Genomic DNA, 11,607 nt, shown 5'->3' on the forward strand with positions numbered 1-11,607 from the left:
TTCCTTGATACCAGCTAATCAGACTTCTTGGGCACAGTTATTATTTTTAATTAAAACAAATTATTTCTATTGCAGAAAAGTTCATGGAACATATTATTACCTATCATGAATTTGCTGAAAATCCAGGACTCATAGACAATCCGAACCTGGTCATACGGATTTATAACAGGTAAATCCTCTACATAATATAATGATTTTGCAAAATGCTCTTTAAGGAAAATCTGTTTAAGTGATTTGGGCTTTTGATGGAACAGCTTTTTGATCTTACAGAGAAGGATTTTTAAACTGTAGTTCTACATTAGATTTAGTTTGATTGAAGCAAGATTTTGCAGCATTTACCACTAATAATACCAATTGCTTGCAGCAAACTTTAGTTGTCCGTCAAATAGACGTGTTTTCATTAAGGGTATTTTGCACACTAATTTACATCTTTTCAACATTTTTAATGTGTTATCAATAACATGTTTTAAAACAGGTATTATAACTGGGCATTGGCTGCTCCAATGATTCTGAGTTTGCAGGTGTTTCAGAAAAGTTTGCCCAAGGTAAATAGACTTCTTTTTTTGAACATTTTGCATATAATGAATAATTCTGCCTTTATTTTCCATGCAAATTAAAAACACATCTATATTAAACTAAATATTTTCAGGCTACAGTTGAGTCTTGGGTCAAAGAAAAAATGCCAAAGAAGTCTGGAAGGTGGTGGTTCTGGCGCAAGAGAGAGAGCATGACTAAACAGGTAATTGAAGGCTGCTTTGATTTGGGTTCACTTGGCCCTTGAAAGAGGAAAAAGAAAATGGGTCTGCAGTGCCTTATAATGCTTCTCATGTAGCTTTCTGTCTCTTCCTGCCAGCTGCAAGTTATTCAGTGTTGTAGTTAGCTATATTTATTTATTTAAAGTCTCAAATACCACTCTTTATTCACTAACCAGGTGGTTCAAACGAACAAAACTGATTCAAAGCATTTTGAATCAGTTTACAAGTTTAGTTATTGCACAGTGTTATTAAGATCCTTCCTTCTAATTCATAAGCATGGTCAGAGCTACTCTTCAGTCACTGCAGTGTGTTTTAGGAATGAAAAGGAGGTGCTGTGCAGTGTAATTGATATTATACTCAGGTATCCCATTTTAAATTGAACTTAATCCAAAGCTTGAGTGGGCATCTGAGTGAGCTTATTCTTTACTGTAAAGAATAAACAATCCTATGTAGAGTGTGACAGCTAGAATTTATGAAGTCAGAGGTGTTCAGTTGACAGCCCCTTAATGCCAAGTTTGTCATCTTAAACTAGCCCTTCATAATGTCTGGCCTGCAAAGTTCTGTTTCCTGGAAAAATGAAAAGCTTTAATAGATTATTTCTTTCTAAGAATGCTCCTATTAAATAATTGAATAAACATTTCTGAGCACTTAATAGTCTATAGTCTATACTAATAGCAATTTGATTGTATGTGAACTATTGATTTTCTTGGATCAGTTAAAGATTGTTAAAATGGCAATATGTTCTTTATTATCATGTTGTTTTAGATACCAGAGGCAAAGGAAGGGAAATCGGAGACACAGAGAGCAAATGAGCTGCCAGCAACTATAAAAGAGCAAGTTAATAGTAGGTGTGTTCCTGTCTGAACACTGTTTTGTGGATTGAATAGTCTCTTTTTTTTCCTCTCTGCTCTTTTTTTTTTTTTTTTTTTTTTTTTTAATGAATCAAGTAGAAATTTATTGTGGGAAGAAATGTTTTTCTGTGAGCTATTGAACAGAAAGCAGATGTCTTTGGCAAACAATTCAGGAAAAAAATGTACAGTAAACAGTGCAGAAACTTACAAGTACACTACAATTATTGTCTAAATCCTATTGTGTTTACTTCTTAAATTTTAACCTAATTGACAGAGCAATAAAGACATATATGGTAACCTTTAGCAGCAAACCACTACTCTGTAATTTATTAAACATAGTGGGACTGTTTCTGAGCTATTGTTTCTTTCTCTCTCTCTCTCTTTTTTTTTTTTGGTAAAATCCTAATATTGTTTGAATAACTTGAACCATCTGCTATTTTTTTTAACATGAAGTAATTGAAACAATAAAATGACTTTAATTACTCTGCATGAGTTGCCCAAGATTGTAGCTGAAAACTAGAAGTATCTAGCACAAAACTGTGCATAGTCAGATTCTCCCATGATTTTACAAGGATACTTGGGAGTGTTGTCAATGCATTAAAGATTTAAGAAATGGTTTATATTGTGATTGATTACTTGAGAGAAACTATATGCTTTTAACCATGAAATCTCTATAATTAGCAGGGAAATATGTCTGTGATAACCCTGAAATGTGAGCTCCTCCACTAACATATCAGCCCCCCAGTTCAAATTAGGTAGTAACTGGCTTGGGTGTTTTTTTTTTTTTTTTTTTTTTTTTAATTTTAAGTAAAATACTGTTGCTTTTTCTGTATCCCCTTGTGTCTCTACTAAACCCATTGTGCGGATACAACTCGAGTGCGCGTACTAGTCTCTAGAGTTCTGCCAGTAGCAGTTTGCACAAAAAGTCTGACTTGCTTCTTGGCATGTTCTAGCTTTACCTGGGCTTTCACTAGACCGTGGACTTCATTTGTTTGAACTGTCAAGCTCACATGGAGTCCTTTATGTTAGGAAAAATTAATCTTTATTTCACAGAAATTTCACAGAAGGTTGGAAGGGACCTCTAGAGATCATCTAGTCCCACCTTCCTGTTCAATCAGGCACACCCAGAGCACGGGGCACAGGGCGGCATCCAGGCGGGTTTGGAAGACCTCCAGAGAAGGAGACTCCACAGCCTCCCTGGGCAGCCTGTGCCAGGGCTCTGTCACCCTCACAGGAAAGAAGTTCTTCTTCACATGGAGATGGAACTGCCTGTGTTTCAGCTTGCACCCATTACCCCTTGTCCTGTCACTGGCCACCAGAGAGAAAAGGTTGGCCCCCTCCTCCCTACAATCTCCCTTCATGTATTTGTACATGTTAATCAGATCCCCTCTCGGCCTTCCCTTCTCCAAGCTGAACAGGCCCAGCTCACGCAGTCTCTCAATCTTGCATAAGAGCATACAAATGTTAAACCACTAAAGAAGAGTTTAATATACCTTCCATCTTTTCTGTTTGATGTAATGTTAGACCTGCGGAGGATGATTCTTCTAGTGATGAAACATCACAGGAATTGAAAGAATCCCTGAAAATAGATTCTGTCCCAGTGGAGCTTCCAACACATGGGAACACTCCATCTTATAAGAAGTCACTCAGACTGTCTTCGGACCAAATAGTAAGTGGTACAAAGTTGAACATAGTTTCATAATTCTGCTCTCTGTTTAATTCCAAAAGTTGGATTTTTTTCTTCTTAAGCAACACGTAAACACATTTCACAAAGGCAAAAGTCAGTTAGCAGTTCAGTTTTTTGGTATTGCAATAAATGAGGGGTGTCTCTTTAAAGCATTCTCCTTCTCTGGTGCCAGAGTGGGCAGTTGCAAGGAAGAATTGTTTATTTTTTTACTATTTGTTTTTGCTTTTAAGAATCGTAATTCTATGTTTGAATAAGAAATGATAATTTCTTACAAATTTCTATAATTAAGCTTCTATCTGTCAAAAAGTGATGTTGTGGCCTTCTATAATTCGGATACCTTAATAACATATGTTGCTCTACATTGCTGTGCAGTTTATTCATTTCAGTCTAACTTGCAAATTAGTTTTGTGGCAGCCTAAATACGTTATCTCCTTTATCAGGAAAGAGTTTTGAAAAAACACCCACCAAGCCAGAAATAGAATTGCATGCTTGGTTTGTGTGCGTGCTGACCCTGTGCAACTCCTGCTTTGCTAATACTCTTAAGTCTGCTTTAATAGTAAGAATTCAAGTGGCAGAGTAGGGCATCCTGTGTTGCATCCTGTAATGTATTCTGGCATTACTAGTCAGTGCTGCTCTAAGCAGGCATGGAAGTTAGAGCAAACGTGTGAACCCAGACTCCACAGCAGGCCATGACTCACTTTTTGACCAGTTATTCGAGGTGGTTGAGGAAGAACATTTGAGCCATTTTCTGTAGCTCTTCTGCAAGTCAGAAATTCTAAAATGAAGGCGATTTATATTTTTAATTATTTTGATTTATTTGAAAGGCAAAGCTGAAGCTCAGAGATGGCCCTAACGATGTGGTATTTAGTATTACAACTCAGTATCAAGGGACCTGTCGGTGTGCGGGAACAATATATCTCTGGAACTGGAATGACAAAATCATCATATCGGACATTGATGGAACAATAACCAAGTAAGTACCATTGTGGTTTTCCTTTCCCTTTCCTTTTTTTCCTTTTCTTTGTATTTGACATCTTATTTTCCTTCATTATTTTTCTTCCTTTTGATAGCAGGCAAAGAAACTTGATTTAGAAAAATGCAAAAGAATGCTTAATAAAAGTTGTAAAAGATGCTTGCTGCTTTGATTTTAGTTTGTACTCATATTTACAGTAAGCTAGAAAGAGCATTTTAAAAGAATAATGCAAGATGTTAATGTTTACTGTACTAGTGCTTGCCTTTTGGGGAGACTTCTCTAGGTTTAACAGCTATAGGTTAACTTGGAAACTGAGTTATGCCCTATGACCTTACTGGTTGCACAGTCTAGGCTGGTTACTGATTCTCTGTGGAAACATCTGGGGCTTTCTTTAATAATATTTCTGTAAATATTCATTGTAAATCCTATGTTCCTTGCTAGTTGCCTTTAACAAAGCTTGTGTATTTCATTTCAGCTCTCTCTGGTTTTGCTTCTAGGTCTGATGCTTTAGGGCAGATCCTCCCACAGCTTGGCAAGGACTGGACTCATCAGGGCATTGCAAAACTTTATCATTCTATAAACGAGTATGTATCCAACCTATGAAGCAGCTGGGTTTTGTTTTTTCTTTTGTTTTGGAATGTGCCAATTAGTGGCTAATTGGATTGCTGTTGATAATTATTCAGTGTATTACAGTTCATCAGCCTAACTGGTGGAACGTGGACTGTTTGACATTCACAAGATAGGAGTTTTTGAAACTGCTACGGGTATGTTTATTGCCAACAATTCAGGTTGCTCATAAAGCCTTCTAGAAATATGGTCCAATATGTATGCAGACCCAAACTCAAGCGAATATGCTTTAGGATATGATTTCGTGTTCTGAAACAAGCCTAATTATGACTTGCCACTGCCATAGAGGGAAAGTGGATGGCCCGAATCCAGTTTCCAGTTACTTATTTGGTGCCAGTTCAGGTGTGCTAAGATGACACAACTCAGTAAAACAGTAGAGAAGTAACCCAGCAAAACAGCAGTTTCACCTTCCCTGGTGTGGCCTGGTCAATGCACACCCTCAGCCTGGGGCCTGGTAAGTGGGAAGCAGCAGAGACCCCCTTCCCGCAGCAGGAACTGCACCTTTCCTTTCAAAGCATGGTGAACCCTGATGAGTGCCCTGCCTGCCCAAGGGCATCTGGCTTTGTAATGCTAATCCATCGGAAATTGGTGCAGAATAAATATGCATTTTGTTCCTCGAGCTTGGGATTTGGTCCTTTGCTTAGCAAGCTTTCTTTTCAAAAACATTTTGATGACAGAACTAGTACTTGTTGCTGAGAACAACAAGCGATCAACTGTTTAAATATTTAGTAATCCAATTAAAATGATAGGGTTTTTTTTGATTTGATGCTTAGAAGGCTTTCTTTTATGAAAACTATGTTGGCTGTTGGAATCATTTGTTAAATATAGCTCAGATCTCCTCTCTGTTTTGGTGCATAAAAGGTAGTCTTGGAATTATCTGCTTGAAAATGTACGTAAAGTTTCCAAGCTTTTGTCTATGTATAAGCTGTGTACAGTCCTGTATAACAAATGAACTTACATAGTCTGTGGGATTTGTTTAGGGACTTGATGAGTGCTCCTTGTTTTGCTTCCTTCAGTAAGAGCTGCAAATTCTGACAGCAACCTGAAAACGAACAACCAGCGCTGCAGTTCTGACATCCACTATTATGTGTGAAGAATATGATTAAACACTTGCCTCTCAAGTGATTTAGACTCCCTGTTTTTGCACAATCTAGTCCATCAAATAGTGTCATCTTACTGGTATCATCTTTGTTCTTTTTCCTGCTTACAGTTCTCGGACTTCATTTCAACTCGTGTATTTAGACTCCTATATGACTCCTTTCCAATCAGGAACAGTCATCTTTTTCTATATGCTTGTGCAGCTCACCACAGCAAGCTATTACCTAAATGGGTGCATCTGCACAATGTCAAAACAGAGTATTTTTCTTGGCAAGGAATATTTTCAGCAGGAATATGAACTAAATTGGAATTTCTTTTCTAGAAATGGCTACAAGTTTCTGTACTGCTCTGCTCGTGCCATTGGGATGGCGGATATGACCAGAGGGTATCTGCACTGGGTGAATGACAAAGGAACGATTCTCCCGAGGGGTCCTCTCATGTTGTCCCCCAGCAGTTTGTTCTCTGCCTTTCATAGGTAAGCATGTGGCATTCCTTGCCCTCAGGATAGGGACACAACAAAAAAATAAATAAAAGAAGCAGCTTAAATTTTGTTAAAATGCTGAATTAGACTTTGTACAGTCTAATGGTACAGTCTAATGGGCAGAATGGTACTTGTAACATTCTGCCCCTGTGCTAGATTTGCTAATGAGACTTGATGTCCATTCGGGAATCATTTCTAAGCTACTGTTTCTTCTGGGTTTCGTACATAGTATACTTTTGTTTAAAGTGACTGCAAAATACAAAGTCATAGACTCTTTGTCTATTTTCATAATTCCTTCAAACCCTCACTAGTGACTATTAGTAACTAGTAAAAGGTATTTTGGTACATTTTTTCTTTTAAAATACAGTTGCAAGATTGTAGTGCAGTGCTGCTACAGAAGGTGGTGTATGTTGAGGGAGAAGCTGAGGAAATACTGAATGATCTTTGAATTTTGGGAGTGCTTCATACATAAATATTGCAGAGCAAGGTGGAGCTTAGTTATGATTTGACACAATTTTGGAAATTCTGATGGGAAGAACTAGTAGTGCAAAACTCTCTCTGGCTTGAGGAGTAGGGGAGTTGATCATTTGGTTTTAGCAAAACAAAAACGAACTGATTGATGATGACATCAGCTTCCATTAGGGTCATCCTGTGATCATCATGATCCTTACACGGGCAGTTGGGCAGGGCGGAGATGTAGCAGGCTGCCGCCTGCTCCATCCAGTCTGCTACTCTTGGCTCAGGTGGCCATGTACAACAAAGCTGCTCCCAAACTACATTAGTGAACCTGGAATGTTTGTTAATTTGTTTAGTCATCTATTTTATCACCAATGTTGGAAAACAGAGCGTATTTCATTGACTCTTGTATCTTGAAAAACTGTTTACCAATGTCTGTAACTAGCAACAGGAAGCAATGAGGATACAAATAGCAGATTAACAGGGGAAGGAGGATGCCCAGTATCAATTCGTGATTTAGAATGTGCCTGTTCACATTTTATTTTAGGGAAGTAATAGAAAAGAAGCCTGAAAAGTTCAAAATCGAATGTTTGAATGATATCAAGAATTTGTTTGCTCCCAGTAAACAACCTTTCTATGCTGCTTTTGGAAACAGGCCTAATGTAAGTCTGTCCCTTTCTAACTGAAGGGTTAAAATGCATGAAGTACTTGAGATGCAAAAGAAATTGGATTTTCTTATAGTGTCTGTTTGAATACCCTAAGTAAAAGCTAATGCGACCATTTATGTGCAAAATATTCTCAAGATTTTATTCAATATGTAACACCTTTCCTCCTTCTTTTTCAGCCTGTTTGATAGCTTTATAGCCTGTGATTATTTATTTGAATTGTTTTTGTACTTTTTTTTTATTATACAATTCTCATTTCTATGTAGCTCAGTGCTATTGTAATTGAGTTAGTGGGAAGGGATATTCCTAAGAGAAGACTTGTGAGTATTGTCCCAAGGAATTGTGTGGTACAGATTTTGTGCATGTTTGTGGTACCAAGTTTGGGAACAAGACTCAAGGGATTCGGTGAGGGAACAGAGGAAGAGAGAAGGAAGGGGTGGGGGAGGGAATGTTTGGTTTTCAAGGGACAGTTTTGCTGTATTCTTGTGAATCAGCTTTTATATCGGTTTTCTCATTCCTTCAAGACATTGTGTTCAGTAAGGAAATGTCAAAGCAGACTAATGATTTCTAATGATTTTCTTCTGTGCTTTCGCTCATTTTCTTCTTCTGCCCATGCTTTTTGCAGGATGTGTTTGCCTACATGCAAGTGGGAGTTCCAGACTGTAGAATATTTACTGTGAACCCAAAGGGTGAACTGATCCAGGAACGGACCAAGGGAAACAAATCCTCGTAAGATTATGTTTGTTATTTTAGTTAGCAAAAGTATTTAGGAGGGAGATTAGAAAATAATTGTCACTGTGACCATGGCAATTTCTTATGATCTTCTATTACAAAATTTGAATACTTTATTTGCCATAGACTTTCTGCTTTGAATACTTAGCTGTAGCTTTTCAAAAAGAAAAGTAAATTGGCAAAATAAAATTTAAAATTGCTTTTGCAGTAGTGCTGCCTTATTGACTGTAGATTTCTGGACAAGACTTCTAAAGCTCTTCTTGGCTACAGCTGAGCAGTGACTAGACAGTGGAATAATGGTCTTTTTTCTCTTTTAATATAGGTATTTCAGACTAAGTGAGCTTGTGGAACATGTGTTCCCATTACTTAATAAAGAACAGAGTTCTGCCTTTCCGTGCCCAGAATTCAGCTCCTTCTGCTACTGGAGAGAACCTCTTCCTGACCTGAACATGGAAGACCTAGTCTGAGAAGCACCCCTCTCCTAGCAGTGTGGTTTCATGTCAGCCATTCAACCTCAGCTGTTGAGGTGAAGAGCTTCCTTAATGAAGATGCTAATTTATATACTGGGTACCACAAGTCTAAGTAAAGAAATCACTTTAACTGTCGGTTTGAGACAAAGAAAATGCAAAGCTGCTAACATTCTTTTTTTGATGTGGTTTTGTGGGGTTTTTGTTTTGTTTTCCTAACGCGCTTGTCTTTATGTTGCTGCTCCGAGGCACTTGGGGGTCAGCCTGTCCACGCTGATAGTGGCACCCTGGTGTTTCATGACAAGTCAATGCTGAGGTAAACTATGACTTTGCATTTTCATCAGTACAGACCTTATTGTAAGCATAAACTTTTGTATTAGTCTTAATAGTATATTTTTTAAGAAGAAGCCAAAAAGGATATAGAAACTGCCAAATATAATGTCAGACCTATTAATAAAAAACACGGTCTAATGTTCAGATGGATAATTAGGCCCGTTATAAAGGAGCCAGAAGCAAAGAACAATGTGCTCTTTCTCCAGCAAATACAGAAAATGTGTAAACATTAACAGCCTGATAGGCTCTGAAGACATAAATTTCCTCTTTAAATGTAAATATGCCTTTTTCCCCGTGTCCAAGCCTGCGCTTGTACAGTTCATGCTCAGACAAACTTTGCTGACTTTTTTAAACATGCAGAGCATAGACCACTTCCCGCGCTCGTTACAATGAGAGTTGTCTTCAGGTACTCGTGTGGCTGCTGTTGTTCCCGGGCTGCGCTGGTTTATGTTATATTTTGATCAAGAGAAATCTTGAAGAGTTCTTTAAGGGTCGGGGAACTGGCGTTTTTATTTTACTTTTCAGCACGGAGATGCATTGTGCTTGTATGCTGTGTAGGCCAGTAAAAACTATGTACAGATTATATTCAGGGAATTGTAATACTAAGAAAATGATGTATTTAATTTTTTAATTATCTAGTGCAGGTCTTTCCAGAATACTGTACTGCAGGTTTTCAGTAGCTGGAAGGACGTGCAGCACAATAGTGAGATTCTAGGTATGAGAATGGTTTAAATGCTGCAGAGCAGAATGAAGCTTTGGGGTTTTTTTCTCCTTTTGAGTAATTTGTGAGTGTTATGCTGGTCATTCCTCAGGTTCAGATCAGAGCCTGTAAACAAACTGCATTCCAAGTCTAGTATTTATCAGCTGTAAAGTCACCTAGTACTTCTCTCTTTAAAAGTACTGGAAGGCAAAAAGCTCCTCTCTTTAAGTACATTTAACTTCCTTTGGTCAAATCTATGAGGAGAATCTGTGTTTTCAGCCTGGAGGGTTTAAGGATCCCGGACATCTCTCAGGCTTGGGCTTCCTGTGACCGCCCCAGCCTTCCTTGTCGCTCAGCTCCCGCGCAGCCCGTTTGGGGCAGCACCCCAAACCGTTCGGGGCAGCTCCTGGCGGGCGGCGCTCGGCCCTGCGCAGCACCCAGTGCCCGCCACCCGTGCGCCAAAGGCGGTGCCGGGGCGGCTGCCCAGATCCCTGTGCTGGGCAGGGGGGAGCGGGTGCTCGTGGTGCCTGTTCTTCACCACCCGCAGCCTCTGCGCCCAGAGCGGTTCCCCACCCGCGGAAGCTCTTCTCTGCGGTGCCGAGCAGCCCTTACTGAGTGGCCCCGAGGTGCCAGCAGCCAGCGCCAGTGACCTGCTTGAGAGGCCGCTCCTGCATCATCAGTTAATGACGTTGTGTTTTAGTTCCTCCGTTCCAAAGCTTCAGTGCATCGCTGTGTCCACGCAGCATGAAGTAAGGAATGGGGGGTGAGCGGAGTCTGCCTTTCCAAGGAGTGAGCGACTGGCAAAGTTGGTGGGAGACGTCCCTGGCTGTAACTGAGTGCCAGGCGTTGTGGGGAGTTGCGGGGCGGCCTCGTGCCTGCCCTGGGCGCTGCGCTCGCCTGGGCCGCCCCTCTGCCCAGCCCTTCACTGCATTTTGTAGCACTCAGCTCCCCTCGGAGCCTCTCGTCCTCCCGCAGAGTCCTCTTTTGCCCTGGCAGAAGCTTAAAAATGTCATTCCGGGTGCTTTTTCATTTCTCTTCTTACTTTGTGTTCCGTAGGTGTTCTTAATAGAAAAAAAAATGAAGTTTTCATGATCACTAAGAGCTTTGAAAACCAATGAGATTTGGGCTTTTTAAGTGGCTTAAATATTTTGGACAGGTTATTACCAAGTTTTGACTGCATCTTTCTTCATTCTTTTTCCTAACTCGATTATTTTTTTCTCAAGTTGAATTCTGCTTATTCTTTCAGATTGCTCTAGATAAACCAGAGATTTTACAGTGGGGACTTGGGTATCTGAACAGTGTGAAAGTTAATATCACATGCAATCGTGTGATACCATGCATATCGTTTAAGCTGGTGTGGATTACAGGGTTATGTGGTTGTAGAGAGCTCCCCATTCTGCTAAACTCTTTATTTTTGCATTATAGGGATTTCCAAAAAGCTACTTAGTTAAAAAGTTTGTTTTTCCAATCTCTCAGTAACAGCTTTTTTTTTTTTTTTTTTTTGATAAAGTGCAAAAGTATTAAGTTTTTTTTCTAATACAAATATGGGGTTTTTTTTGTCTTTAATATGGAAACGACTTCTATTTGAAGCTTTGTTCAGATTATTTAACTCTTGTGAAGGGGACAGAATTGGGGGAGCACCGTTCCTGTCATTGCATACCTACGTCATTTGGATGCCCAGGTACTTTATGGGCTCTGGAAAAGACATCTCATTGCAATGAAACCACAGGCTTGTGCTGCAACATTAATATGAAGTGGGGTAGATAAGAAAAACGTGTTAGC

At 39.4% G+C, this 11,607-nt stretch overlaps 1 protein-coding gene across 3 annotated transcripts in view; it reads left to right on the plus strand.

Moving 5' to 3' along the window:
* LOC112944104 (phosphatidate phosphatase LPIN2-like) overlaps nt 1–11,233 on the plus strand; it is a 115,961-nt gene extending 104,728 nt beyond the window's left edge. For 2 of the 3 annotated variants that reach the window (XM_026035474.1, XM_026035473.1), the window contains exons 10-20: nt 76–169; nt 476–545; nt 650–739; nt 1,521–1,603; nt 3,131–3,275; nt 4,118–4,266; nt 4,764–4,850; nt 6,314–6,466; nt 7,476–7,590; nt 8,219–8,322; nt 8,648–9,884. In XM_026035474.1, coding sequence (XP_025891259.1) covers nt 76–169; nt 476–545; nt 650–739; nt 1,521–1,603; nt 3,131–3,275; nt 4,118–4,266; nt 4,764–4,850; nt 6,314–6,466; nt 7,476–7,590; nt 8,219–8,322; nt 8,648–8,792 — 1,235 coding nt within the window. In that variant the 3' untranslated portion in view covers nt 8,793–9,884. Of the gene's footprint in view, nt 1–75; nt 170–475; nt 546–649; nt 740–1,520; nt 1,604–3,130; nt 3,276–4,117; nt 4,267–4,763; nt 4,851–6,313; nt 6,467–7,475; nt 7,591–8,218; nt 8,323–8,647 lie in introns of all 3 variants that reach the window. The other variant, XM_026035475.1, reaches the window with a different exon arrangement.
* The last annotated feature ends 374 nt before the right edge of the window (nt 11,234–11,607 follow it).

This window comes from Nothoprocta perdicaria, unplaced genomic scaffold (assembly GCF_003342845.1).
Source record: "Nothoprocta perdicaria isolate Ctin4 unplaced genomic scaffold, notPer1 scaffold_16, whole genome shotgun sequence".
Lineage (NCBI taxonomy): Eukaryota > Metazoa > Chordata > Aves > Tinamiformes > Tinamidae > Nothoprocta > Nothoprocta perdicaria.